The sequence below is a fragment of the Felis catus genome, chromosome D2 (genome assembly GCF_018350175.1).
Source record: "Felis catus isolate Fca126 chromosome D2, F.catus_Fca126_mat1.0, whole genome shotgun sequence".
NCBI lineage: Eukaryota > Metazoa > Chordata > Mammalia > Carnivora > Felidae > Felis > Felis catus.
The window spans coordinates 32044934-32071261 of NC_058378.1; the positions used below are offsets into that span (position 1 = coordinate 32044934).

The 26328-nt window shown below is 59.6% G+C and overlaps 1 protein-coding gene across 2 annotated transcripts in view; it reads left to right on the forward strand.

The window, feature by feature from the left end:
* UNC5B (unc-5 netrin receptor B) overlaps positions 1 to 26328 on the forward strand; it is an 81536-nt gene that overhangs the window by 45563 nt on the left and 9645 nt on the right. The window contains exons 2-10 of one of the 2 annotated variants that reach the window (XM_006937850.5): positions 15679 to 15903; positions 19785 to 19928; positions 20388 to 20491; positions 21248 to 21428; positions 22078 to 22245; positions 23064 to 23228; positions 23471 to 23503; positions 25253 to 25447; positions 25657 to 26046. In XM_006937850.5, coding sequence (XP_006937912.3) covers positions 15679 to 15903; positions 19785 to 19928; positions 20388 to 20491; positions 21248 to 21428; positions 22078 to 22245; positions 23064 to 23228; positions 23471 to 23503; positions 25253 to 25447; positions 25657 to 26046 — 1605 coding nt within the window. The remainder of the gene's footprint in view (positions 1 to 15678; positions 15904 to 19784; positions 19929 to 20387; positions 20492 to 21247; positions 21429 to 22077; positions 22246 to 23063; positions 23229 to 23470; positions 23504 to 25252; positions 25448 to 25656; positions 26047 to 26328) is intronic. The other variant, XM_023240527.2, reaches the window with a different exon arrangement.

Below are 26328 nucleotides of genomic sequence, written 5' to 3' on the forward strand. Positions count from 1 at the left end.
GCTCTCCGCCGCGCTCTGCGGTGCCGAAACCATAGCCCCAGCCTGAGCTGGCTTCTCCGTAAACTCCCCGGTCCCTCCCTCTAACCAGCCCCATAAAAAGGGAGCAGGGCAGGAGGGAGTCCGGCTGCAGACTTTGTAATTTGGCTTGGAGGCGGCTCCTGTTCGTTTTAACCAGGCTGTAATTAGGGCTGGCACCCGACACCCCTCATTACCGGAGCCTGGAAGGAGGACTCTAATTATAGCATGCTGGGTCCCGGCTGGAGTGGTGGGGGGCCAGGCAGAGCAGGGTGGGGGGGAGCTGCAAGGCCAGCAAACGGCTCTCCGGGGTGGGGCCGCAGTGCGTTCCCCAAGGCTCCTCATTTCTCTAGCTTCCAGAGCCATTCATGGGCAGGGTGGGGCATAGGTTGAATGGAGGCCTCTTCCCCAGGGAGAAGAGGACCCAGAGGAGCCCAGGAGGCTCATCCATTCATGCAAAAAGCATTTATTAAGCATCTACTGTGTGCCATGCTGGCGCTGGGAGTCAGCAGGAGGCACACGTGTCCCACCCAGCCAGGGATGGTGTTCAGGCAGAAAGTGCCACTAAGGACATCTTGCTGCTGAAAACATCTGAGTATGTCCACCCGGGGTGGCAAACAGCCCCTGTCTCGAGGCTTGAGGGTCCCCAGTTGCCCCATTCACTCGCCGGGGACCCTTCCCCAGCCTCACTTGGCACAGCAGGAGCTCGAGGACCCTGGCCCAGAGCCCACACAGGTGGTTAAATGCTGCGACTGCCGCCGTGCATCTGGCCCCTGGGACGAGGATTGGTGGAGACCCCGGCATTGAACAAGGAAATGCACGGATGAGTATGTAACTCGAAAAGTGATGAGGGCAATAAGGAAAAGAAATACTAGAGGAGGAGCCAGGGCCCCGGTGTAGCTGGGAAGGGCAGGCAGGGCCGGGCTCTCTGGAGAAGTGACCTTCCAGGCGAGACCTGAAGGCAGAAGGACTCGGCCAGGCGAAGACGGTGGGGTGATGATGCAGCATTCCAGGTGTCTCCACTGGAGGCCAAAAGAATGGAGGCCTGCAGGCTGGGAGCTTCTGCTCTGAGGTGTCCCCATGCCAGGTGGAAGCAGATGCGGTGGGATTTCTCCTGCACGTGGCGCAAAGAGGGCTCGACCGTGATTGTGGATGTACAGTCCCGGCCCAGCTCTGCCAGAGTGCTGTGTGACCTGAGGCCAGTCACACCCTCTCTGGGCCTTGGCATCCTCATCTGTCCCCTGGGAGGCCCCTGCAGCCTGCAAGCCCTCCTTCCCTGCCACCACCCCCTGGCTATTTGAGGAGGCTGTGAGTAGCAAATCCCATTGAAATACCACATTTTGGGACGCCCTGACTGAAGCGAGGGCCCTGCAGCCGGGGTGGGGGTAGGGAGGCCCGGGAGCTCTGGCCGAGAGGCTGAGAGCTTGGGGCTGAGAACTCCAGGCTGTCCCATTCTCTTTGCTGAGTTAAGAGCCACCCGGAAGCAGACACAAAGGCAATTGTCCTGAGCTGGAGTCTGCCCCTAGCCCCCCAGCCGAGAACAATCGGGGAGGAAAAGCAAGGCCGTTTGTCCAGCACGGAGTGCGGCAGTGACGGCGGCTGGGAAAAGGCCGAGTATGTCTCAGCTAAAATTAGACACCTACTAAACCTTTACATCAAGGGCAACCTGAAGCCTCTATTGTTTTGAACTTGAGATCCCAGAGGACATGGGAACAAGAGGGTCTCAGGACAAGCACGTGACCTTCTCTCTCCCAGGGGCCGGAGCAGCCAATCCCAAGCCATCCCTCACACCTCGAGGGTGCCCAGTAAGGAGGAGCAGGCTAGGGGACAGAGGGACAGACGGGGAGGGAAGGGGTCTGGCTGGCCAAGGGCACCAAGTGTGGTGGCTGTCACAGCTCTGGTTCTCTACGGGAGACCTTCTCCCTTCAGTAGTGACACCGTTGTGCCCTGGGCCGAGTGGCTGGAGCGGGAGGGTTGGGGGGGGGCGGTGTTGAAGGAAGTGCAAGAAACATAAATAAGAAAACAACTCTCCATCCTTGGTGGAGGAAGTGGCCAGAGTAGGCATCTCTCTGCCTGTCGGGGACAGGTCCTACCACTGGGCTCCCAAACCTGGCTTAGAATCTCTCCTCTGCTGCTTGGGGACTCGGGCAAGTTCCTTACCCTCCCGAGTGGCTTCGCGTAAACGGTGGAGGCGGATAGGTGAAGAGTCACAGTGTTGGAAAGATGGTGACAATGGTGACAGTAAAAACAACAACGCAGCTTATACTCAATACGTCTTTGTGCTGCATGCCAGGCGCTGCTCTGAGCGGTGTCATCACTCCCGTTTTGCCGATAACGACACTGAGGTCCGGAGGGGCTAAGTCGTAAGGTCCAAGGACGCAGGTGCAGGTGACGGCTGTCATTATCCTTACTGCCACTCGCCGGAACCCGAGTCAAAGCTGAGGTAGTGGGCACCATGCTGCCATGCGATTCCTTCGCTTCCTTTCGAAAAGCGTCCAGCGGAATCATAGAAGCTCAGGGAAAGGGAGCTGACTCCATCAAGCACTGTTAGGTGGGCTAAGCGTTTGATACTTCTGTTGGGAGACACGAGAGCATAGAGGACCGGCAGCAGCCCCTGGGAACCTGTTAGAAATACACGTTTCGCTTGTTAGAAATGCCCCGCCGCCGACCTGCTGAAGGGGGGGACCTGGTGGGAGAGGAGGAGGAAGGCCACGGTGCGCTGGGATTTACAAGCCCCCAGGTGACCCTGGCGCATGCGGCGGTTTGAGAACGCCTGGCATAGAGGTTAAGGAGCAGGGGCTTAGAGTCGGCGAGATCCAGATTTAAGTGCCGACGACCCTGCTCTGTGACCTTGGGCAAGTGACGTAGCCTCTCTGTGCCTCAGTTTCCTGGGTACCGGGGATCGTGCTGCCTCAAAGGTTGTTGGGAGTATTCAGTTGAATGATGTATGCCAAGCGCCCTGGGCAGTGTCTGGGAACGGGCTGGCCTGTACACAGCAGGGGACCCGCTATGACTCAAGGCCATTGCAAAGGAAAAGGTGGACCTGTGTGGCCAGGGAAGCCCACGCATCCCAGCTGGAGTGCAGCTCTCCCTCCGAAGCAGCCTAGCAGAGCTGAAGGTAACCCCACTGGCCCGGGGCTGAGGGGTCGAGGGTGGCTGACCTCCTCCCCACCAGGCTGGCTCCCTGGCTTTCAGGAGCCTTCAGTGTTCATCAAAGAGACACATGAACCGCATGAGGCCCTTTTCTCCTCCCCTTTCTCAGGGAAAGAGCAGAGGCGTCTCCAGGGAAACCAGGTTTGAGAATTAGTCTGGAGTCAGGGAGATCTCCAGACCTTGGGCTCATGGGGTCAGGGCCCTCAGCTGCACGCGGGTGGCCTCGAGGTTTCCAGGAGGGTGTCCTGGCTCTTGTCCTCACCACCTGCGTGTTTTTGACCGCTCCTTGGAGGTCTCTGGGGAGCCCTGTTCCCTTTCATGCCCTTCCTCCCCAAGAGGAGGCTCCTGGGGCCGGGCCCGGCAGGGAGCACAGCCCTACCTCCAGGATCCTGGTGGGAACCCTCCCACGACTGTCCCCAGGCCCCCCGAGCCACCTACACGCTTCAGTGGCCACAGCTCTCGCTGCGAAGTGAGCACACGCGTTCATGAGATTGTGTCCATTTCCCAGATAAGCCAAGGCCCCAGAGGGTGAGGCAGCCAGCCTAGCCGCAGGGTGAGCGGGAGGCCAGCCCGGGACTATTCTGGTGTTTCCTTCCACGGAGCCACGCTTCTCCCTTTTCTCCTTTCCCCTCTCAGACTCCCTTACCCCCTGGGAGAAATCCACCAAAGAGTGGCACATTGAGGGCTGTGGTGGAACAGGCTCAGAGCCATGGGACATCTGCCCTGAAGTGACACGGTGGCAAAGCTGGGGTTGACCGGGTCCTACTCTTCTTCATACTGTGTTTCAGGCCCTTTCCTCCCCTCTGCCCTCCCTGGGGCCCAGCTGCCCTTCTCTGGAGAAGAGCTCTGTCACTCAGTGCACCAGCCAGACACCTGCCCTCTCACCCTTCCTCTGGCTCTGGCTCAGAGGTCAAGGTGAGCAGGCCGAGCCCTGAGCCAAGGAGGCCCAGGGATTACATCAGCAGGTACAAACAAGCAGGCGGGAGCAGGGCTGGGAGTCCCGCGGGGCCGGGGGTGGAGCTCCACCCGCCCCACGCGAGTCTGTTTCATTCCCTTCTCCCAGCTTGCATCAGCCTTTTGCAGCTCCTGTCATCACCGCGTGGGCCGGGGCAGCGGCCGGGAGGCTGGGGCAGGGTGGGCAGCGAGTGGGGCGGCTGGCGGGCACCTCGAGCCCAGAGGAACGACCTAGATCTACTGGTCAAGATGTCAGCCAGTGATCCCGGTAGCCCCGGCAAGACACGCCCACCATTTCTTACTGTAAAACTCAACGATAAAGAATTAGCCGGAGCACTGGGCCGCCCACCTGGCAAAATAGTTTCACACTTGGGACCTTGATAGTGCCAACAACCCTGGGCGGGGGGGTGGGTGGGGGGAAGCAAGTAAAAGTGGCCCCATTTCCCAGAAGGCAAGATTGAGGCCCAGAGGGAAGCGGCTTGCCCAGGGTTGCTTCAGAAGCCAATGACAGCGCCATGTGTTTCGGCTTGAGAAAAATATGAGGGATTATGGGGGCCTGGAGGATGAGAAATCCCTATGGCAGTCGAGGTGGGAGTAGTCAAAGCATGCTTCCTGGAGGAGGTGGGCCGGCTCCCTGACTGAGAAGGAGGGAGCTTCAGACACAGCTATAGCTTTGTTTCTGCACTGATGGTGGGTCAGCAGGCAGAAGGGCTGTCACAGGACTGTGAGGCTAGGCTAGAGGCAGACGGAGCGGGAGCCTGAGTCAAGATTTGGGACCCTTAACCTTGAACTTTTGCTGTGAGCTTCTCCTGGGTGGGACTGAAGCTTGGCCATTGCTCTCCAAGGCCCTCCCATAGGCGTGATCAAGGGGAGGTGAGGATGTTTGATGAATGAATGAAAGAGTAGGGGTGAGTCCCTGCCCACCACCCTGTCCCCCTTGAGGTATACCCGAGCGGCCATCTGGGTCTTCCCCTTGGCTTGAGACACCTGTCTCCCCGCGTCTTAACTGCTGACAACTCAGCTGTTCACCGGGCCCAGGGCCAGGGTCTTCTCCACCACTGGAACCAGAGGGAGGCAAGGGCAAGAGCACTGGGCCGAGTGCCAGGATGCCCACGTTCCTGTCCAGCTTTGCTTCCAACCTGCTGTGTGACCTGAACCCAGTTGCTCCCACCTCTGGGAGGCTGAGTCCGCAAGGTCCGCCTTCCTTGGGGTCACAGAACCTCAGCCCAGTCCTGTCCGCGTGGTAGAGGCAGAGCAGGAGTGTAGGAGTGTGGACGAAGGCCCGTGATGGATGGCCAGCTTCTTCCCTTGCTCTCAGGGCCCGAGTGCAAACCCAGGTGGATTCCGTGCTCGGAAACGTACGAGGAGAAGCCCCCGCACTGCTCCGCTCACCCTCGGCCGCGGGCACCGTCAGGTTTCTCTTCCTCTGTTCCTCTCCCCGTGACTCGGCCTCCACCTCTATTCATCTCTCCTCCTTCGTCCCATGCCCCATTTCACAGATGGGCAAAGGCCAGAGTCTGCACCCCCTTTCTCTCTGTCCCTGCCGTGGTTCTCTTTGTGTGAACGTGATGCCAAGATACCAGGGTCGCTGTAGCCACTGACTGGCTGTTTGCCCTTGGACAAGTCACTGCTCCTCTCTGGACGTGAAGGCCTTAGACTCACGTCTAAGGGCCCGCAGCCCAGGGTCTGAGCTGCCTCCCCGGTGCCTGCCAGGTGGCCCACAGCCAGCACCGGGGCAGGGTCTGGCCGGGCGTGGTGATGGTGCCAACAGCAGCGGGCAAGGATCGTAGCAGATTTTCCACTTTGCAAAGTGTTGGCAGTTGTCTTCCCCCTGCGAGGAGGGCTTGTGCAGCCCTAGAGCATGATGTGATGCCGAGAAGGCAGGGGAAATTTGTGCCTCGGAGCGCCCTAAGAACAGGCCTGACTCCAGACTTCCCGGGAGAACATGCAGGCACCTTGCCTGCAAGGGGAGTCTGTCAGGCAGCCCCCGAGCCAGAGGCTGCACGCACGGGCTTTTTGACTTTTCCAGAACACAGGGACAGGATGCTGGCATCCTTCTGCCCAGCGCCCAAACGTGCAAAGCCAACCTCATGTCACCGCCCAGTGGCTCCCACACCAGCTCTGCGTCCGCATCCTGCGGCTTCTCCGGCGGCCCGGAAAGCTGTGCCAGGGGCAGCCGGGCCAGCTGGCCTGCGCCCGTGACGTGATGTGTGGGACTGTGCCGAGCGCCAGAGAGATGCCTTGTGCATTTCGCTGTAGGTTCAAAGCGGCTTAAAAGTCTTCGGTTAACAGCCTTGCAAGGGAAACAGAATATGCCGCTGTATATGGTGACACCTCATTAAGTAACAAAATATGTGTTGTGTCTAGAAAAGTCCAAGAGGACCGATGTCCCGTGTTCATTCTGGGACACGGGGGGGTGGGAATGGGTTGGTTTTATTTTCATTCTTGTTTCTTCCCAAATTGTAATCAGAAAAGGCCAAGGGAAAAAAAGCATTTTCATTAGAAGGACAAGGAGGATTTTTTTTTAATGTTAATTTATTTATTTTGAGAGAGAGAGTGCACAAGAGAGGGGGGAGGGGTGGGGGGGGCAGAGAGAGAGAGAAAGAGAGAGAGCGAGAATCCCAGGCTGACAACCTGGAGCCAGATAAGGGGGCTCAGCCTCACCAACCGTAAGGTCATGACCTGAGCTGAAATCAAGAGTTGGACGCTTAGCCGACCGAGCCACCCAGGCGCCCCTAAGGAGGTTTTTTAAAATACAGTCCCTTCTCCTCCCCTGGGAGTCTAGAGTCCAGTTTTTTCTACTGGCTCTGCTGCTCAGGTGCTGTGTGATTTTCAGGCCAGGCCACACCCTCTCTGATCTCCATTCTAGAGGACAGGAATTAGATGGTCCCTGAGGTTAGTGGCATCCTTCAGCATAGGGTTTCCAAAGGGGCTGCCCCCCCATGGCTCAGGTCAGCCCAACCGGTGGCCATCCCCTCTGGCCACTCCCTCCCACCTCCACCTGCCACCCCAGGTGTTAGAGAAAGTCCTGCGTCCCCAGGAGGCCCAGCTAAACAAGCAAACAGGATTTCCAGGTTCCCAGGAGCTTGCCTTCCAGAGAGCAGACCTGTCCAGACACAGACAGCAAACAATCAAATACAGGAAGAAGGTATTTCAGAGAGAGATGAACTCTGTCCAGAAAAACAGACAAACAAAACAACCGTAAACCCCAGACCTAGCACCGGGGAGAGCAGAGGATTACCAGAGTACATTGGCGGGTCAGGGAAGGCCTCACCTGGGAAGGAGCAGGTGGCACTGAGGTCTCCGTGACAGAGAGTCACCACAGGAGCACAGGGAGATTGGCCGGCGGGGCGCGCGCATTCCAGGAGGAGACAAGTGCAAAGGCCCTGCGGTGGGAATAAAGGAGGCACGTTCAAGGGGCAGGAAACACGCATGGGTGGCTTAGAGCACAGCGGTGACGGGTGAACATCTGAAGTCAGACTGTTCAGTGAGGGGTAGGACTTCATTCCAGGTGCAAATGGAAGCCATGGGAGGGGAGGGGGTAGGCAGGGGAGGAATTTATTTCTGTCTCATAAGATGGTACCGGCTGCTGTGAGGGGAGTGCAGCGAAGAAGGGAGCACAGTGAGGAGGTCTGAGCGGGAGCACATGGGCTTGGAGACTGAAGGGGGTGGTGGTGGGGGCAGCCATGTGGTTGAGGCACATCTAGAAGGTTTATCTAGCAGCCTCCAGGTCCATCAGCAATGTGGGCGGGATGCCAGGGAGAGAAAGGAGGCCTCCCGACATAGGACTCCCAGCAGCTGGGTGTTTGGTAGAGGCTGAAAGTGCAGCTCAGACCCCCCGCCCCATCCTAACTCTGAACGGAGGAGAGATGACCAAACACAGGGGTCCCCACAGGCCTGAGCCACTGCTGTTGTCTTAGAGCATGGACGTAAACGGCCCAGAGACAGGAGTCACTGCCCCAGCCCAGTTGGGGCTCCCTGGGCATCCAGGGGAGACAGGTTGTGGACTGGGACCGTGCATGGGGGTCTGCGTGTGTCTGTTGGTATGAGGATGCGTGTCTGACTGTGATGTCTCGGGGGCTGCACCGGGCGAGGTTGGATCCCTGTTTGGCCCGGGCACCCAGAACAAGTCTAGGACTTGTCAGGCCCGTGGAGGTAGGGAGGCCAGGTGCTGGGGTCAGGAAGCCAAGACCCTGTTCCCTTCCAGCCAAGCTAGTAAACTCTGGAGAGACTCCATTTGCTCATCTGCAAAATGGGCAGGAGAATAGGTGCTCCCCTGCTAATCCCTCGGGGGCATGGTGGGCCAAAGGAGGCCTGTGGTTTAACAAGAAGAGCTTTGGGTTTCTTGGCAGCTATGAGTCTGAGCATGTCTTTTTTATTCATTTCCTTGAGCTTCGGGGTCCTCATCTGTGAAATGGACCGCCTACGTCCCAGGATTGTCGTGCTGCTCATGTGTGTTATCCCATCGTGTGCTGGCAACTGGTCACTATCTGGAATGTGATGGATGAGAGGGCTTTGAGCCCATTGTCAGAGAGAGAGGGGGAAGCAGAATGCCCCCTCCTGAGGGCCCAAGCCTCCAGGTGTAGTGACACGCTGGGACCCGGGGCTCGGAAGGGGAGCCTAAAATTAGCCCTAGAGACGCCCAGGCCGAGGGAGTCCAGTGACCGAAGGAAAGGTGGGGAGGGAGGGCCTGGACCCTTGAGTGTGGAATACAGCCTCCCCAGGTACCCCTGGGAGCCTGAGCCCAGTAACTGTAGTGTCCCTCCCAACTTTGTAAGCAGTGGGACCCCCAATAAAATGGGCCTGGGCTCCATTCCAGGATTCTGAGCCCACCCTGGGGCCTCGTCTCCAGCCTCCCGTCAGTTCCTTCGCTTGCCCCTGAGCCCTTCCAGGGGAGACATTGAGGATCAGCCAGACACCCCCCTTCAGGATGCAGGCTCCTGCCACAGCTGGCCGTCTCCGTGAGGCCACTTCCTGTGGCCAGCACAGGAAGTGATGTCATGGGCACAGGCAGGTCTACAGAGGGTATGGGAAAAGGGCTGCGCAAGGGGCCTCCTTTGTTAGAAGTAGCTCCGCGTCCCCCAAGCCCGCCAGCCCCCATTTGTCATCAGTAACGGCCATTGTAACCACCTCTGAGGGGGGCCCCAGCCTGAACCCCACAGCCGCCAGAAGCCAGGGCCAGATGGAAGAAGGGCTTTGTGTCCAGGGAGGGGTCCTTCCATGGGGGGTTTATGTGTTTTTAAAACATAATAATAAGTGGCCTCCGTCCCCCCCACCCTCCCCACTCCCCACTGAGCACATCAGCCTCACGGTGAATGGAAGAGATTTTCCATGCAGTGGGAGGTCAAGTCTGGCGGGAATTAGCCCGTGTCCAGGGGCTAGAGAAAGACTGATTGCTGATGATAAATGTGCCCAGCGTGGGGTGTTTCTCGCTCCCTCACCTCCCGCCTGCTCCCCTTCTCTCCTCCCAGTCCTGCCCCACCGGTGTGGGCACCGCCTCCCGCCAGCCAGCCCTGGAGACACAGCCCTGGAGATGCCCGCCTCTTGGTGCTGAGCCTAGGGGGCTCAGGGCTGGCCTTGTCACCCACCTGGGGACAAAAAGAGTGGGCGGGGATGTCAAGGCCCCGCATACCACCTCAGCCTAATGCTGAGGTCTCTGCCCTGGGCCAGACCCGGCTGAGATGGATGGTAGTGACTTTCCATCCCAGGCAGGGGACATACGGAGACCGTGCCTTTCCCCGAAGTTTCCTCCTCAGTCCCGAATCAGAAGCCGCGCTCTGGCCCGGCTTGGCTACTGATTTGCTGTGTGATGTTGATCATTCGCTTTCCTTCTCTGAGCTGATAGAATGCGAGACTCCAGGCCCCTCTCTGATTGTGACTTCCTGTGCTTCTGCCTGTTCTCCCCTTTCTTACAGGTGGGGAAACTGAGGCCCCAAGGGGTGAAACAACCTCCCCAAGGTCTCAGTGGCAGAGTGGGGGTTTGAACCCATTCCTCTTGGGGTCCCCGGAAGGGAAGCAGAAGCCCTCTGTGAGGGTTTCTCATTCAGGAATATCTGAGCACACAGCTCTAGCCTCTCACTCCTCTCAGCGGCAGCTCTGGAACATACGGTTTCTTCCCTTTGGTCCTGAAGCCACGTCCTTCGCCTCCAAGGCCCTGGCTCCTGCTTATTCCAGTGGCTTAGGTGCTGGTACCTCTTAAGCCTGTGGCCTTGACTTCTTCCCTGTCAGGTGGGGGCCTATGTCTCCACACTGAGTCCTGCCCGGGTCCAGCACCTGGCCGGGTCCTCCTGTCAGGCTCACAGCTCTGTTCTGCCAGCTCCGCTCCTCTCCTAGGGCCTGGTTACCCCGTCCTGAACATTTCGGGGGCGGGGGGGGGGGGACACCGACGCTGCCAGACCCACCCTGGTTACCTCTCCTCCCGCATTTTAAGTGGGTTGTGAGCAAACCCGAACTCGTCCGTGAGGAAGCCAGCTTGGTGGTGAGGGGGTGTCAAGCCGTGTCTCGTGAATATTTGAAAGCAAGGCGACAAGGCCAGGGCAGGCAGCTGCACGCCCCAGAGGCTGGAAGCTGTCATGCGGGAGGGAGAGGAAGCACGCTGTTTTGCGTGACCTCAGAGGTTAAACTTGTAGCAATGGTGGGAACCTCAGACAGCAGATTTCAGCCGAAAGTAAGGAGGACTTTTCCGTTAGGTCTGTTCAAAGGAGAAAAGCAGTGGTGAGTTCCCTGTCCCTGGAGGTATGTGAGTCAAGGTTGGATAGAGTGGATGGGGGATGTTGTTCAAGATGGCCCTTGAAGTAACCTCTATTCCTGTGAGGCTGCATCCGAGTGAGACAGGCTGACAGGAGCCCTCATGCAGGCAGCTGTGGGGAAATTGGAAGTGAGGGTTTGAATGGCACCCACAAGAGGTCCCCCCTGGAGGTGCTGGCGGTCCTCGATCTGAGACCTGGGGCGGGAGAACCTGGGCACGGCTGGGAGAGTCCAGCAGCAAATAGTTCCTCCTCCTCCCTCCCTCCTGCCCCCAGGCTCCCCTCACCTTCTGCTTTAGGACCACAGTCTGTGCTGGGCCTTTGAGCTAGGAATAACAGTGGCCAAAAAGGTGACCCCGCTTTAGGGAAATTGGCTTCAGGAAGAAAAAATCTACCCAGTAGGACACCGTCACACGCTGACAGATTCCATCTCAAAGTGATCGAACCAGAGTAGGCCTTGAGGGGTTGGCTCGACCAGCTTCCTGGCCAAATGGGGGCCAAGAGCAATGCCAGTCCCCAGCTGGGGTGCAAGCCCCGAGCCCCTGGCCCCAGGGGTTGCTCTTCTCCAGCGTGTGTGGTTACATCTGTGCGTCTTCCATACCTTCATCGTGGGACGGCTGGGCCACTCGCGTATGTGGCTGCGAAGGCAGGTTGCATTTTAAATGAGGTCTATTAGAAAAACGCACTTCACGTGGGACATCTTCCCGGCAGCAGGAAATCCAGATCCGGATCTGGCCTGGCAGGTGCAAGCTCTCTTCCGCGGGGGACTCTCCTGAGGTGTCTCTCTCTTCTGTAAAGATGGAGCTAAGGGGAGGACCGTAGTGGAAACCAGGGAGGCAGGTGAGGGAGGGACCTGGCGCTTCCTCCCACTGACGAGGCGACCTCGGGCAAGTCCCGTGATGCCCTGTGGCTTCGTCTGGAAAATGGGAAGATAATCTTCACCTTGGGGTATGTGGAGAGTAAATGGGGTGAAGGGTGGCAAGTACCTGGCACGTAGTTCCACACTTTTGTCGTAGAAATAAATGCCAGTTACGGTTCAGAAGTCAGATTCCGGTATCCGGCTGCCCGGATTTGCTCCCTAGCTCTCTGCCACTGACTAGCTGTGTCGCTCTGTGCCATTTACTTCACCTCGCTTGGTCTCTGTTTCTCATCTGTAGCACGGGCATGATGATCGTGCCTAGTAGGGCATAGGGGCTGTGGTTCCCAAACCGTGCGCCGAAGCACCCCAGGGTGCCGCGACACATTCCCAGGGGGCGCAGCGGGGTATTATTAACCTTCGAGGAAACACAGACCCACTAAACAGCTGCAAGACACAGCGGCAACTGTTGATTCGAGGTAGCTTATGATTTCGACATCGCATCGCGCTTTTTCCCTTTACGTGGCCTCACGTCTTTGCAAAGGTGGGATTTGGGCGTTTGGAGGTACTCTGAGACAGACCAGGAGGGTGGAGGCTCCAGTCTGATTCCAAGATTTGAGAACTTGTGCAGCGCCCAAGTGGTGCACACACGCCCGTTGGTAAGTCATTGGGGCGGTTTAGGAATGGAGTACAAATGTTATTTGTTTCTTTCGGTTTAGGTGTATAATTTTTTCAAACGGCTACCAACTTGTTAGGACACACACACACACACACACACACACGCAAGTTGTTCAGAGCTAACTGCTTAATAAACCATTAGGAATTCCTTTTGAATCTTGGGGTAAAAATTACCAAGACACTAAAAACCAAAGAAGTTGAGGGGCCTCTGTCAGCCTTGTTGCAGGGACTCCGTGAGTTCGTATGAAGTGCCCTGTGACAGCATCGGGCAGGGTAAGCATCCGGGAACCCTGAGACGCCATTACTCTTCTCCCTCCAGGCTGGCCCCCACACGGCAGGCTCAGGTGGCCCTCAGCCGCGAGGACCCAAGCCAGGGCCAAGGTGGAGGAAAAGTGTCCACTGATGAGGGCGGGGACCCAGCTCAGCTGTTCCCCAGGCTCTGGCAGCACTCCCCCACCCCCACTTTTATTTAATCTGCTTTCACTGAGCACCTACTACGTGCCTGGCAAGCCTGTAGGCTGCCGGTGGTCCACCTGGGGAGGAACTCTCAGGTCAGACCTGGTTCTTGTCTCCTGGCGGCATCTGAATCCAGGATGCCTGGGGGGCGGGGGCATCGCAAGGGGGAAGCAGCTACATCTAGAGCCACCCTGCACTGCCATGCCAGAGACGCATCGATGAGGATGCCCTGCCAAGGCCAGAGATGAAGCTTCGTGCAGGGGTGGAGAAGAGGGCTGGGGCAGGAGGGCGGGGCCGGGGGCCGCCAGACTCGGGGCCTGCTGCACTAATGGATGTCTAATGTTTACTTTGCTCAGCCGCGTCTGCGCCTGCTTTATAAATGAGCCGCATTAGGGTGATAAAACAAAGTCGTAAATACAGCCCGCAGTGCCGCAGAGAGCCACGGCAGCCATCACCTGGGGGCTGGGGGCCGCGTGGCTGGAAGGCAGAGCTGGCATGCACCTGCACCACGGGCTCCCACGCACCTTCTCTGATGGCCGCCACCCCCCAGAGGGAGGCCCGGTACCCCATGTCACGGACGGGGGGGGTGCCTGAGGTCAGTAAGGGCGACTTCAGACCCAGGGGTGTCTCAGTCTCAAGCCTGCACCTGCCTCTCACCCCTCCGGCCTGAGACAGAAGCAGGGTGCCGGCAGCGGGAGGTGGGCATGGGGCTCTGCCGCCCACACGACCTCTTGGCTGCACCCTGCGCTCTGGCCACTGGGAGGCCAGCGTCCAGCTCCCTGGGCATTGTTTCATCTTGCCATCAACCGCTCAAGCTCCCAGAACCTAGGGGCTGCCGGTTTACCTACCAAGAAGGTGCCTCCCTGCCTGGCAGAGGGAAGTTTGTTTTATGACCCGGAATGCTTCGGGGCTCTTCCCAGGGCAGCTGCTCAGTAAGCGGGGGCCTCGTGTCCGTCATCACCCCGTTTGGATGGTCTTCAGTTTTGAAACAAGGGCAGTCCCGGCCTTGCTGACCCTTTAATGAGAGAGCTCTTGGAATTGGAGGGTCTTGGCCAGTGTCAGGATCTGTTAAGATCCTCAGATGTGGGGACACCCGCCATGTCCCGGAGCTACTCCAGTGAAGGCGGTGTGGAGCCCTGGGCGGCTCCCCAAACACCAGGGTCTGTTTATTGGGTCTGTTTCTTGCTGGCTCTGTGCCCTCGAGCAAGTTGCTTAATTTCTCTGAGCCTCAGCTTCCCCATCTACAAACTGAAGACTAATCTTAAATACCTTACAGAATTGTTAACTAAAAATACAGCACCGAGTGGGAGGTGAGCATTCGTTGCCATTTTCACGCTGCGACTTGTACCTACTGTGCGCCAGGCCGCTCCTGGGCACTCAGGCTTGTCGTGTGGTCCCCAAAACAGTCCAGAGGAGGGTGTTTACCTCCTGCCATCTTCAGAGATGAGGTAATGACGTCGGAGTTCTGTCCTAGGGGCACACAGAACATGCTGGATGGAGCTGGATTCACACCTTCTTGTCAGCTTCGCCTTTGTTCCCATGGATCACACACACACACACACACACACACACACAGCTGCCCCCCTCCCTGGGACCCAGAGCCAGCAGCCAGTGACAACCTGGTCCACTGAGGGATGGCCTAGCTTGGGCATTTTAGCCCCCTTGGCCCATAGGGGGATGCCTTGGCACTGAGCATGTCCCATCGTGGCCTCCTGGGTTGAAAGACAAGTGCCTGATCCCAGGGACCACTTGCGCCTCTGGGGAACCCCCCCCCCAAATCAAGCTAGGACAGTGACAGGGCCACGGGTGGCTCTAAGGGGCTGGGCAGATGCACACCCCTGCGGCTTAATTCATGGTTTCCTCTGGAGCTTCGCAGAGGAGGACAGCCCCCCACCGCTTGTCCCAGCCACCTGATTATTTGGCACTTGGTGTTGGAAAGTCATTTTTCCTAAGTGGATTGCAAACCAATAGCCTGGCCTGGCCTGGTTTCCCTCCCTCCCACTACTGGTGGTGGCCAGCCCCTCTCCCTTCCTGTTTGTCTCACCTCCTGAGGCGCTGTTCTTTCCAGGGATGCAGGCGGGCCAGGGTTTCCATCTGGCCCCTTTTGGGGGAGGACATTGCTGCAGGCACAGCCTATCTGCATTCCCAGGCTCTGAAGTTTCCTTGTCTGTTGTTAGGGTGGAGGGTGTGGATTTTGCTGCGGCAGAGACAACAGTCCAGAGGAGGGGAGGCTCTGGGTAAAGGCTGCTGGGAAGAGGGGCTCCATTTCTATGCGGCTGTCTGCCTTGGGCTTCCTGGAGGAGGGGGCGGGCCAAGCACCAAGGAGCCCAGGCCCGGCGCGACCGCCCCACGTCACCCCATGCCACGCCTCTGTGGACCCCGGCTTGTCTCCCCACTTCCATCAGCCTGGCTGGCTGCAAAGGGCAGCTGTGCCTTCAGGGCAGAGCTGGCCTGGTTTGTGCTCCAGGCACAGTCACCCGCTCCCACCCTTCACCTGCTGCGACATCGCCGCGGGACACTGGAGGGAGGCTCCGGAGGTCCAGTGCAGGGGACGTTGGAGAGGGCTAGGGGGGCGGTATCCTCGCCCGGACGGATCGCTTCAGCATCCCGGGCCACCCTGACTGCTCCTCCTGGAAACAAGTCAAATCACACAGTATCAGAGAGCTAGGACTGGTGTGTCCAAAGCACAGGCTCTTCAAAGCTGGGTGGGATGGGGCAACTGAGGCCCCCGGGAGGTCACGGAGGGCATCCCAGCTGGTCTCCAGCTGCCCACCCCTCCTCCGAGCCTGCAGCCTCACGAAGCCCGCCTTCCCTCCACAGGCACTGATTCCGGCAGCGAGGTGCTCCCCGACTCCTTCCCCTCGGCGCCGGCTGAGCCCCTGCCCCACTTCCTGCAGGAGCCACAGGATGCCTACATCGTGAAGAACAAGCCCGTGGAGCTGCGCTGCCGCGCCTTCCCCGCCACGCAGATCTACTTCAAGTGTAACGGCGAGTGGGTCAGCCAGAATGACCACGTCATGCAGGAGGGCCTGGATGAGGCCACGGGTGAGCCTGCCCCCCCCCTCGTCCGGTCACCCCCAGCACACCTGGGCCCAGGCGTTCCACCTTGGGCTCCCTGTGAGACTTCACATGGCCGTGGCTTCCCCCCCGCCCCCATCCGCCGCCTCAGTTTCCCCTCTGGGATTCACCCTTGATCAGTATTTCCCCAAGGGTTGTCCCAGTCTGACTTTGGGCTACCAAATGAAAGTGCACCGAATCCTTGCTGAGTGCTCACTCTTTTTCTGGTTTCTCTCTGTCTCTGGCTTACATCGCGGAGCAGTCTGGGGGCGGGGGTGGGGGTGGGGGGCTAGAGCTCTTACACACACGCACACACACCCCAGCACCTGCTGTGCTCCCCGTTTAACAAAGAGCTCCCCCCCAGCCCCCCACAGGCACGCAACTAGAATCCTAGACCATCGTGAGTGCGGGAGGGCCTCAGTGTCTGTGGGAAGTGATTCTTTCTTTTCATAAGAATGCTGCGTTTCCTTCATAGACATCAGTTGGTTTCAGTTTAAACAAGAGGTTGGTGATGTCACGTAAATAACCACGGAGGGTGCGCTATAGGATGTAGCCCAGATCCCGAGGGTGAGGTGAACTTGGGGTCTCCGGGGCACCCCCAGTGGGGCCCCCGAGGCCAGGTGGTTGCTTATCCGTCCCCAGGCCCCCGTTTACAGTACAGGACCCTCTGGGGTGGAGAGCCTATCCGGGGTTCGGGCCAGGGAGGGGACGTCTGCTGCTGGTTACCTGCAGGTGGCCGGTGTCGGGCAGGCCCAGCCAAGCCCGGGCTCCGGGGGTCCTTGGCCCCACAGCCCGCCTCAGCTTTGGTTTTGAGGCTTTCACCCCTTCCCTCGTCCTTCTCCTCCTTTCTCAGCCGTCTCTCCTCTCCTTCTGTCTCTCCTGCCTCTCCCCCTTCTCACCCCTGTCTCTCTGTGTCCATCTTTTTTCCCTTATGTCTGTCTGTCTGCCACCACCACCCCCCCCCCCCCCCCCGCCACCACATACTCTCTCTCCTTTCTGCCTCCTTCCGACTTCTTTTTTCCTGGAAAAAGCTCGCAGATTTCAGAACCACCCAGGCCTTAAAACCATACCCCAGAATGTACTTAATGCCACCCCAAACCGTATATGTTAAAACGGTAAGTTTTGGGTTATGTATATTTTACCAAAATTCTGAAAGCATTTTAAAAAATAGATTTAGAGTGTCAGGCTCACCCAAAATCTAAAAATAAAAAAAAGGAATGTTGAAAAGAGAAAAAAAAGGAACATACCCCAGCTGCCCCTGTTCCCTGTTCTGTGTGGCTCTGGGAAAGTCACCCACCCTCTCTGAGCCCCAGGTCCTCTCGTCGTAAACTGGGATGTTAACGGAAGGTCCCGGTGGGTGTGGAACAAGGTGGCGTAAAGTGCCAGGCGCTCAGTAAACCCCCATTTCCTCCGTCCTCTTTCTGGCTTTTTCTTGGCCTCTTTCCTCTTGAAGCCTGTCCTTCTTTCTCTGTCCCCCTGAGCCCCTCCGGGCTGTATCAGAGGTCACTTGTGGGGGTCCAGGCAGAGCAGAGGGATGGTGTACCCCCCTGGGGCCTCTCAAAAACCCTGCAATTAGTAGTAATAGTAACAGCATGGCATCTACTCCCCTGGTACCGGGCTCACGAGCCATGCCAGCCCGAGAAATTGGGGCACTCTTGTCCCCATTAGCTACAAAGAATAGACTGTGGTCCTGTGGGCACTCCCTTGGCAGTAGTATGGCTGGTTTCATCCTCCTGCTCTCACCCTGGCCCTCTTGGTGGCTCTGGAAAGACAGGGGATGATAGCCATGGGCCAGAAGAGGCAGGACGAGCCCACCCTACCAGCTCGTGCCAGGTCAGGACAAGAGCCCAGTCCTGGGTGTCCTGGCCCAGGTCCCACCTGCCCCTTAACCACCATGCTGGAGGAGGTGGGCATGGGGGCGGGGGCACCTGGTGCTGGGGACCAAGTCAGAGAGACTGCAGGTCCCTGTCCTTCTGGGTGATGATTTCTCTGTCCAGCGGTTGGGCTGGATGGATGACCCCCTTGAGAGGGACCCCCCTGTCGGTTTCACAGCCTAGTGAATAAGGGGCGGGGGCCCCCTCTGTGCCGCCCTGGGCTGTGCAGCATTGGTCAAAGGCCAGGACTCCAGGCAGCCCCTGTGAGCAGCCAGCGTCATCCCTCTGAAGCAGCCTCTGCCCTCCCGGTGCTCCCCAGGGGCAGAACCCCAGCCCCCTCGCATTTAGATCCCTGGCCATCGGGAGGGGGTTTCCCTCACTGTCTGGGCTCCTCAGGCAAAGGGCATCCTACCCCATGGTGCGGGAGAGTTAAGGCAATGAGTTCACTGGAAAGGTCCAAAGAGGTCATGTATCTGGAGACAGAGGTTTAACCAGGGCAAGATACCAGATAGCTGGTCTCAGCTCTGCCGATACCTCGAGGTGGGACTTTGGACCTGCCACTGACCCTCTCTGAGCCTCAGTTTCTTCATATGTGGAAGGAAGGGGCTAGATGAGACCCAAATGACCTTCCCGAGTAGATTTGTGTTCAGCCTTGGCTGGGTGCTATGGCAGAGTGATTGCCATGATCGCTCTAGAGTTTACCCCGAGTGTTTTACTATGATGAGGGAACAGAAGCTCAGAGAGGCTGAGTAACTTAGTGAAGGTCACACAGCTGGGGAGTGAGGGTGGGGCCAGGACTCAAACCTGCCCAGCCACCCAACCCTACACTTGACCATCATGCCACAGTACCACAGAGTGGACAGCTGACAATCCCGCCTTCGAGAGGCTCATCAGAGCCCATGTGCGGGCATGAGAGGGTGAGCTGGGACACGTGGCAGGGAGGAACAGCTTTAGGAATTCTGAGCTGGGGACAGTCAGGAAGGGCTTCCTGGAGGAGGGGGCCTCACAGCCCTCCCACAAGCTTTGGGGAAGAGCTTTGGATGGGCATCGTCATCCAGAGGGTTCACTCGTTCCCTGAGCACAAGGGGCTTTTATCGAAGGTTGGCAGGAGAGTGTGTGACCCCTCTCTGGGTAGGCTGGTGGATGCTGTTATGCAGGGAAGCCCCCAGGCCCTGGTTGGGAGCTGTTGAGAGGTCCTAGGAAGAGGGGCCTCCCCCCAGCTCCAGCTCCTAACCAGAGACAGGCCACCTGCTTTCTTCACGTATTTCTGAAGCACCTTTCCTGGGCCAGGTCCTGGGCCACAGCAGTGAGCAGGGCAAAGCCCTGCTTTATTCTCCCGCGGGAAATATTTAACAAACAAATTATCAGTAGATAATACAGTTCCAGATAGCAGTCAGGGCCGTGGGGAAGTCAGGCTGGGCGGGGGTTGATAACTACGCAGCCCAGTGTCCAGTATGGTGCTTTGAGAGTGGGTGGAGATGGGCCAGGATCAGAGAGGCGTTCCCTCAGGAAGTGAGGCCCAGCCCAGAGCCGATGGCGACCGGGAGTCCACTGGGCACAGAGGTGACGGAAGAGGGTTCCAGGCAAGAGACTGGGTATGCAAAGGCCCTGTGGCAGGGGAGACCATGAGGAACTGGAAGATGCCCGGTGAGGCTGTAGTGGATAGACTGTGCAGGGCCAGAAGGCCACGTGGGGGATCTGGGTCTTCACGTCGTGAGGACTGGAGGCACAGCCAGGGGACGCGTGGCATTGTGCGCTGTGAGGAGCGCACACCAGCTGCGGGGCAGGAAGCGGACTGGAGGGGGCAGAGGGCTTGTGTTAGCCCTTGCAGTCTCCAGGGGAGTGGCAGTGGTGGCTGGGGCCAGGGTGGAGTCGGAAGAGACGAGAAAATAGATGGAAATGGAAGCGCTTGGCAGAGACAGAGGTCCTGGTGCCACGTCCCGTGCTTCCTATCCTCAGACCCGCCCCCTGATGCCATCTGTCTCCTCCTCTCAGGCCTGCGGGTACGAGAGGTACAGATCGAGGTGTCGCGGCAGCAGGTGGAGGAGCTGTTCGGGCTGGAGGATTACTGGTGCCAGTGCGTGGCCTGGAGCTCCGCGGGCACCACCAAGAGTCGCCGGGCCTACGTCCGCATCGCATGTAGGCCGTCCTGACACCCCCACCCCGCTCCCCTGGGCCCCTTCCCCCTGCCCACGCCCCCTGGAGAGGAAACTCCACAGCTGTGGGGGCATCCCTTGCCCGCTGCAGAGACATGAGGGCACACGGATGCCAGCTCAGAAAAGGCCTCCTGGACCCAGAACTTAAGCCACCTCTGGCCTCAGGATTTCTAACAGCCTTTTATAGCTACGTCTGTATAAGGGAGCTGCCAGCTTCCTCACCAGCCTGGGTTGTTGTGTGCTTAGGATCCCAGCGTCAGGGAGGGAGACCTGTTCCCCCAACCCCACCTGGTGAGGCCCCCACTTCGGAGAAGATGCCCAGGCAGAGCCCAGTTTCCTTGGTGTGCACTGCCCCCTAGTGGCCAGAGTGGGACGCGTGAGGCTTCTGTTCGGCCCAATTGTGCCTGGTGACCCCACTTCTTTCTTCCACTCCTTCTTCCAGACCTGCGCAAGAACTTCGATCAGGAGCCTCTGGGCAAGGAGGTGCCCCTGGACCAGGAGGTTCTCCTACAGTGCCGCCCACCAGAGGGCGTGCCTGTGGCTGAGGTGAGCGGGGACGAGGAGAATACTTGGCATGGCAGAGACCATGATGCCTCAGCCTTCCAGAGCTCTCCCCGTTTCATAGATGGGAATATCGAGGCTTGAGACAGAGAAGAGAACTACGGCCTCTGCAGAACTTGGCGTGTGCTAGACCCCAGCTCGGCCCTCCACAGGCATAACCCCTCGGGATGGGGAAGAGCTGGGGCCAGATCCCCACGGGCTACTTGAGCAGGCCCCAGGCTGAGTCTCTTGCAACGGAGGTGCCTGTGGCTGTATCTTCTTCCCCCGCCCAGAAGCCGGAGTCCCAGCTTTGTGGATGCCAAAGGGCCTCACCGTGCATGTGTCCGAGCACGTGGCCTTTGCCCTAACGGCGAAGGGCTAACACTTGTGTTGCACGTCCAGGGAGTCAAGTACCGTCCTCCACACTTTGCACACTAACTTATTTAATCCTTGCATCAGCCCTATGCGGTGGGTGCTAATAAATTCTGCCTTACGAATGATGAAATCGAGGCTGGTGTTAAGCCCCTCCCCAGGGCCGTCTAGCTGGTGGGGTGCTCGTCGCAACCACTGTGTTCTGCAGTATTTGCCACGGGGCCCGGCCCGTGGAGGTCCAGCCTCACTCTGTCACCACCGCGGGTAGACATGGATAGAACTGCGGTCCTGTTTATGGCCGGGCCTCCCTTCCCCTCCAGAGAGGGCCCACTCCCTGAGATGCAGGTAGCAGGTAGCGGGCCCTCATGCCCCCCACCCCCATCCCTGTAGGTAGAATGGCTCAAGAATGAGGACATCATCGACCCCACCCAGGACACCAACTTCCTGCTCACCATCGACCACAACCTCATCATCCGCCAGGCCCGCCTGGCAGATACGGCCAACTACACCTGTGTGGCCAAGAACATCGTGGCCAAGCGTCGCAGCACCACTGCCACGGTCATTGTCTTCGGTACGGGTCCTGAGTGGGGGGGGGGGGGGGGGGGGGGAGGGGCAGCTTGGGCCATATGCCCACCTCACCCCACCCTACACAGGAGGTTGGCAGGACCCTGGTGGACAGGAGAGGGGAGGTGCCTTCCCCAAGATCACACAGCAGCTAGTGGTCGAGTCAGGCACTCGTGGGCTTGGGGCTAGAACAGGGCCTCGTCAGCATCCTCACTCCCAAGCCTGGTGACCCAGCAGAGTGCAGAACCGCTGCCCAGGCCTGGAGGATGTTCCTTGCTGTTCCCTCCGCTGGGAGGGGCAGAGCTATAGCTGAGATGCCCCGAGTATGGTAGAAAGAACCCTATGTTGGGTTTCAGGCACAGGTCACCCATTACCAGGTGACCCTGGGTAAGCGTCAGCCCTCCCTGGACCTTTGCTTGCCATCGCACAATGGGGCTGGGAACAGACAGTGACCCGCCCCCGCCCCCCGGTCCCCTCCAGTGTTGACGGTCACAGCCAGATTTGTCTGCTGGAAACTGAGCCCCCAGTGCCGCAGCCGGTGGGGTCCAGTTAGGAAAGGCCTCAGCAGAAGGGCCTTGTCAGGACTGGAGATGGGGTCTAGGGGACCCACGGGCCGCAGAGCCAGGCTGACCAGCTGACACGTGCTGCCCTTGCAGTGAACGGTGGCTGGTCCAGCTGGGCGGAGTGGTCGCCCTGCTCCAACCGCTGCGGCCGTGGCTGGCAGAAACGTACACGGACCTGCACCAACCCGGCCCCGCTCAACGGAGGCGCCTTCTGCGAGGGCCAGGCCTTCCAAAAGACCGCCTGCACCACCGTGTGCCCAGGTGAGGCCCCGGGCCGGCGGGCGTCCTGCCCACACCCAGCCCGCCCCGGTCCCCAGCCCTGCCTTCTGTGCCGTGGCGTCTGCTGCGGTCGGGACAGCCGCTCTCTCCCCATGGTGGTGCTTGTTCTGGGGCCCACAGCTGGCCGAGCAGGCTGGACATGATGCTGTGGCCTGTGCCCTCTCGTTCGGCGCCCGGCTGCTAGAGGGACGGAGAGAGAGGCTCTGAGCTGCAGTCTGCCGGCGGGGGGGAGGGAGGGGAGCCCTTCCACCCTCCGGGCCGTGGGTCAGGGTCCCAGCGCTGCCCGGGGTCAGAGAGCCTGTTCTCCTGCCTGAGACTTTGGCTGCCGCCCCTAATCCTGCAAAGGTCCTCTCTCCCCTCACCTTTGTCTCAGTCTGCGCGTGCGCGTCTGTGGGTCTGTGCGCGCCTGGTTTTGTCCCGCCCCTTCCACGTTTGCGTGAACCATGTGGTATATTTCCCTTGGGTTTGTGTCTTCGCGGGTGCACCGGGCTGTGCCTGTGTGAGTGGCCTCCTGTGTCTGTTTGTGTCCTCTCTGCCCGCACGGTGCCCCTGACTGCGCTGGCAAGGGGCCATGTGGCCATGGGTGGATGGATCTCTTCGTGTGGCTTCTGTGTCCTGGGCTCCCGTCCTGCTGGAGTGCGTGTGTGTATGTGTGTGTGTGTGTGTGTGTGTGCACCGCTGTGTGCCCTGGGCTCCCCTCCTGCCGTAGTGTGTGTGCGCGCGTGCGCGTGCACCGCTGTGCTCTGCGCGCATACCTGTGCACGCCTGTGCCCCACGTGCCGTGTGCTGTGCTCCTGCAGTGGACGGAGCGTGGACGGAGTGGAGCAAGTGGTCAGCCTGCAGCACTGAGTGTGCCCACTGGCGCAGCCGCGAGTGCATGGCGCCCCCGCCCCAGAACGGAGGCCGAGACTGCAGCGGGACCCTGCTCGACTCCAAGAACTGCACCGACGGGCTGTGCGTACAGAGTGAGTCCTTGCGCCTGGCGGGGCCCCCGGGCGGGAGCTCGAGCCGGATGAGGCCCCTCCCACCCCACCCCGCCCCGCCCCACCGGCCGGCCCCAGGCCTCCAGCGCTGGCCTCGGTGGAGCAGCCCCTGGGGCCTCTGCCCACTCGCCTCGTGCATCACCTCATCTGCGCGTTTCCTGTCACATTCACCATCCTTTCTTTGCCACCTATGTCATTGTCTTTCCCTTTATTTCCCTCGACAGATAAGAAAACTCTAAGTGACCCCAAAAGCCACCGTAAGTCCCATTTCATGGCTGTCCTTTTTTCTCTGGGGGACCCTTGCTCTCCTTGGCTGGCTTTTCCAGGGTGTGGGGTGCAGGGCAGGGCAGGGCATAGGGAGACTTGAAGGTGCCCCCCCACCAACCGTCCATGGGCCCCACCCCCTTGGCCCCAATGCTGCACGTGCCACACCCTCCGTCATGTGCAGACAGACAGACCCTCAGCCCACAGAAAGGACACCATCCCGACCCTCCCATTATGGGAGAAGATGAGCCTCAGAGAGAAGGGACTTATCCAAGGACTCAGCCAGGATTTGAACATCAGTACTTACGTGACCCACGCCGGTGCTCTTAGCCTTGTCCCCTCAGCCTTCCTCTCTGCAGTGCAGAGGCCCATACCGTCCCTTCCGGTGCCCCTACTGTATCCCCCAGCGAGGTTCTCCTAGCGTCAGCCCCGAGGGGGTCTGGCCCACTTACCCCCCAGGCCGTCCTGCGGCCACACCAGAGCAGTAAAGCGGCTCGGGCAGATCGGCCTGTGGTAATTAAACCATAATTTCCAAATAATTCTGGGTTCATAAAATCAGCAGTGGGCCCCTGGGCCCAGCTCACAGGGGGACCAGGCTCGTGACTGGTGAGCGATTATCAGGTGACCCTCGATGGTTAGGGAGAGCATCAGGAGGCAGAGCCGAGCCCCGAGGGCCTCCTGGCAGCTCTCCCGGGCGCCAGGGCCCTCCGGGGAGCCCAAGAGTGAGGGCCACCGAGGAGAGATGGGGCCAGAAGGTGGCAGAAGTGGGCGGACGCCAGGACTGAGCTGTGCCCTGCCTCCCAAAGGCTCAGTCGGCACCAGGAAAGTGGGGCTTGGAAGGGTCCAGGCAGGGAAAGCAGGCCTCCCTGTCCGCGGGCCCTCCCAGGAGGGGAGACCGGACGTTGGCTTCCTGGAGGTCCCCAAACAAAAAAGAGGGAAGAGCAGGCATCTTGGCTCGGCCTGTGGGCTGTCCAGTGTCCTAGCCACTCACCACGCGTGGCTCTTCCCACTTCCATTTAACTTGGTTAAAACTAAATACATTTTTAAAGACTGAGTGCCTCAGTCAGAGCGGCCACGTTTTAGTTGTTCGTTAGCCACACGTGGCTAGCGGCTGTCACGTGGGACAACGCAGACACAGAATGCCTGTCATCGTTTCAATGCCACCTCCCTGCCTGGGCCGTGTGGGGTTACTTGCAGCTGTGTGGCAGCCTGCCTGGGGGAGGAAAGTGTAGCCGGTGGGTGGCCCCCCCTGAGCCCCTTCCTTCCCCTCCACCTGCTCACCTCCTCTCCACCCCATCGCCTTGCATCTCATTCCCTCCTCCTGCTCCCCCTCTGCCGCCATCCCCTCCCCTCAGCCCAGGATGCAAGTTGAGCTCAGGGTAGCTGCTTACAGAGATTACCGGGAGCCGGGACCTCCGGCCCTGGGATGTGCTACAGGCCGCAGCGAGGGCCTCCGTTTGCATCCTGGCTGGGACAGGACACTGTCTCATTCTCAGCAGTGAGGAAGGAGTTACCTGTTGGGACTGCCCATGAGTCCTCTTGCGTTTTTCTGCACCGGGAGGGAAGCAAGATAGGGGATCTGAGGCCGTTTTACTCGTCGAGACTGATGCGCAGAGAGGTTGAGGCTTGTCTGCGGTCCCGGCCAGTCACGAGGGCTCAGACGAGGACCTAGCATGGCGCCGGTCTGTCCCAGGACCTGGGTGTCTGCCCCTGCCCCTCACCCAGCCCTCCTGTCCCCGCAGTGCTGGAGACCTCGGGGGACGTGGCGCTGTACGCGGGCCTCGTGGTGTCCATCTTCGTCGTCGTGGGCGTCGTCATGGTGGTGGGGGTGGTGGTTTACCGCCGCAACTGCCGGGACTTTGACACGGACATCACCGACTCATCGGCCGCCCTCACTGGCGGCTTCCACCCCGTCAACTTCAAGACTGCGAGGCCCAGTAAGGACCTGGGAGTACCCGGGGTGGCAGATGCAGGCAGGGTACCCAGAGGGGCACGGCAGCCAGCCACACCGGCCAGACTGGAGTGGGGCCTCCCCCACTGGACTTTTGGGTGGGATTTTGCAACAGAAGGGCCCCCGGCGGGAGCAGAGGATGGGACCGGGCCAGCGAGGCACAGCTGGGTCTGACTGTAGCCCCAACCCCTGCAGACAATCCACAGCTCCTGCACCCATCCGTGCCTCCGGACCTCACGGCCAGTGCCGGCATCTACCGCGGGCCCGTGTATGCCCTCCAGGACTCCGCCGACAAGATCCCCATGACCAACTCGCCCCTGCTGGACCCCCTGCCCAGTCTCAAGATCAAGGTCTACAACTCCAGCACCACCGGCTCGGGGCCAGGCCTGCCAGATGGGGCTGACCTGCTGGGGGTCCTGCCGCCCGGCACGTATTCCGGCGACTACACCCGGGATGCCCACTTACTGCACCTGCGCAGTGCCAGCCTCGGCTCCCAGCAGCTCCTGGGCCTGCCCCGCGACCCGGGGAGCAGCGTCAGCGGCACTTTTGGCTGCCTGGGTGGGAGGCTCAGCATCCCGGGCACAGGTGGGCTCCCCCTGCCCCGCTCGCCTGTCAGCCCGGCCTCCGCATGTCCCCTCTAGGCATCCCCAGCCCCTCCCCCCTCTCCCCCCAGCAGAAGATAGGGCTTCCCTGATCCCATTTCACAGATGGGGAACATGCGGTCCAGGGGAAAGAAGGGACTATAACATAGAAGACTTGGGGTCCAGGCGTTTCTCTGTCTCACGAAGGCAGGGGAACCTTGGGCCAGCCCCTCTCTAAACCTTATCTGTTAAGTGGGAGGGAATATGTCTTTGTAATTCAACAGGC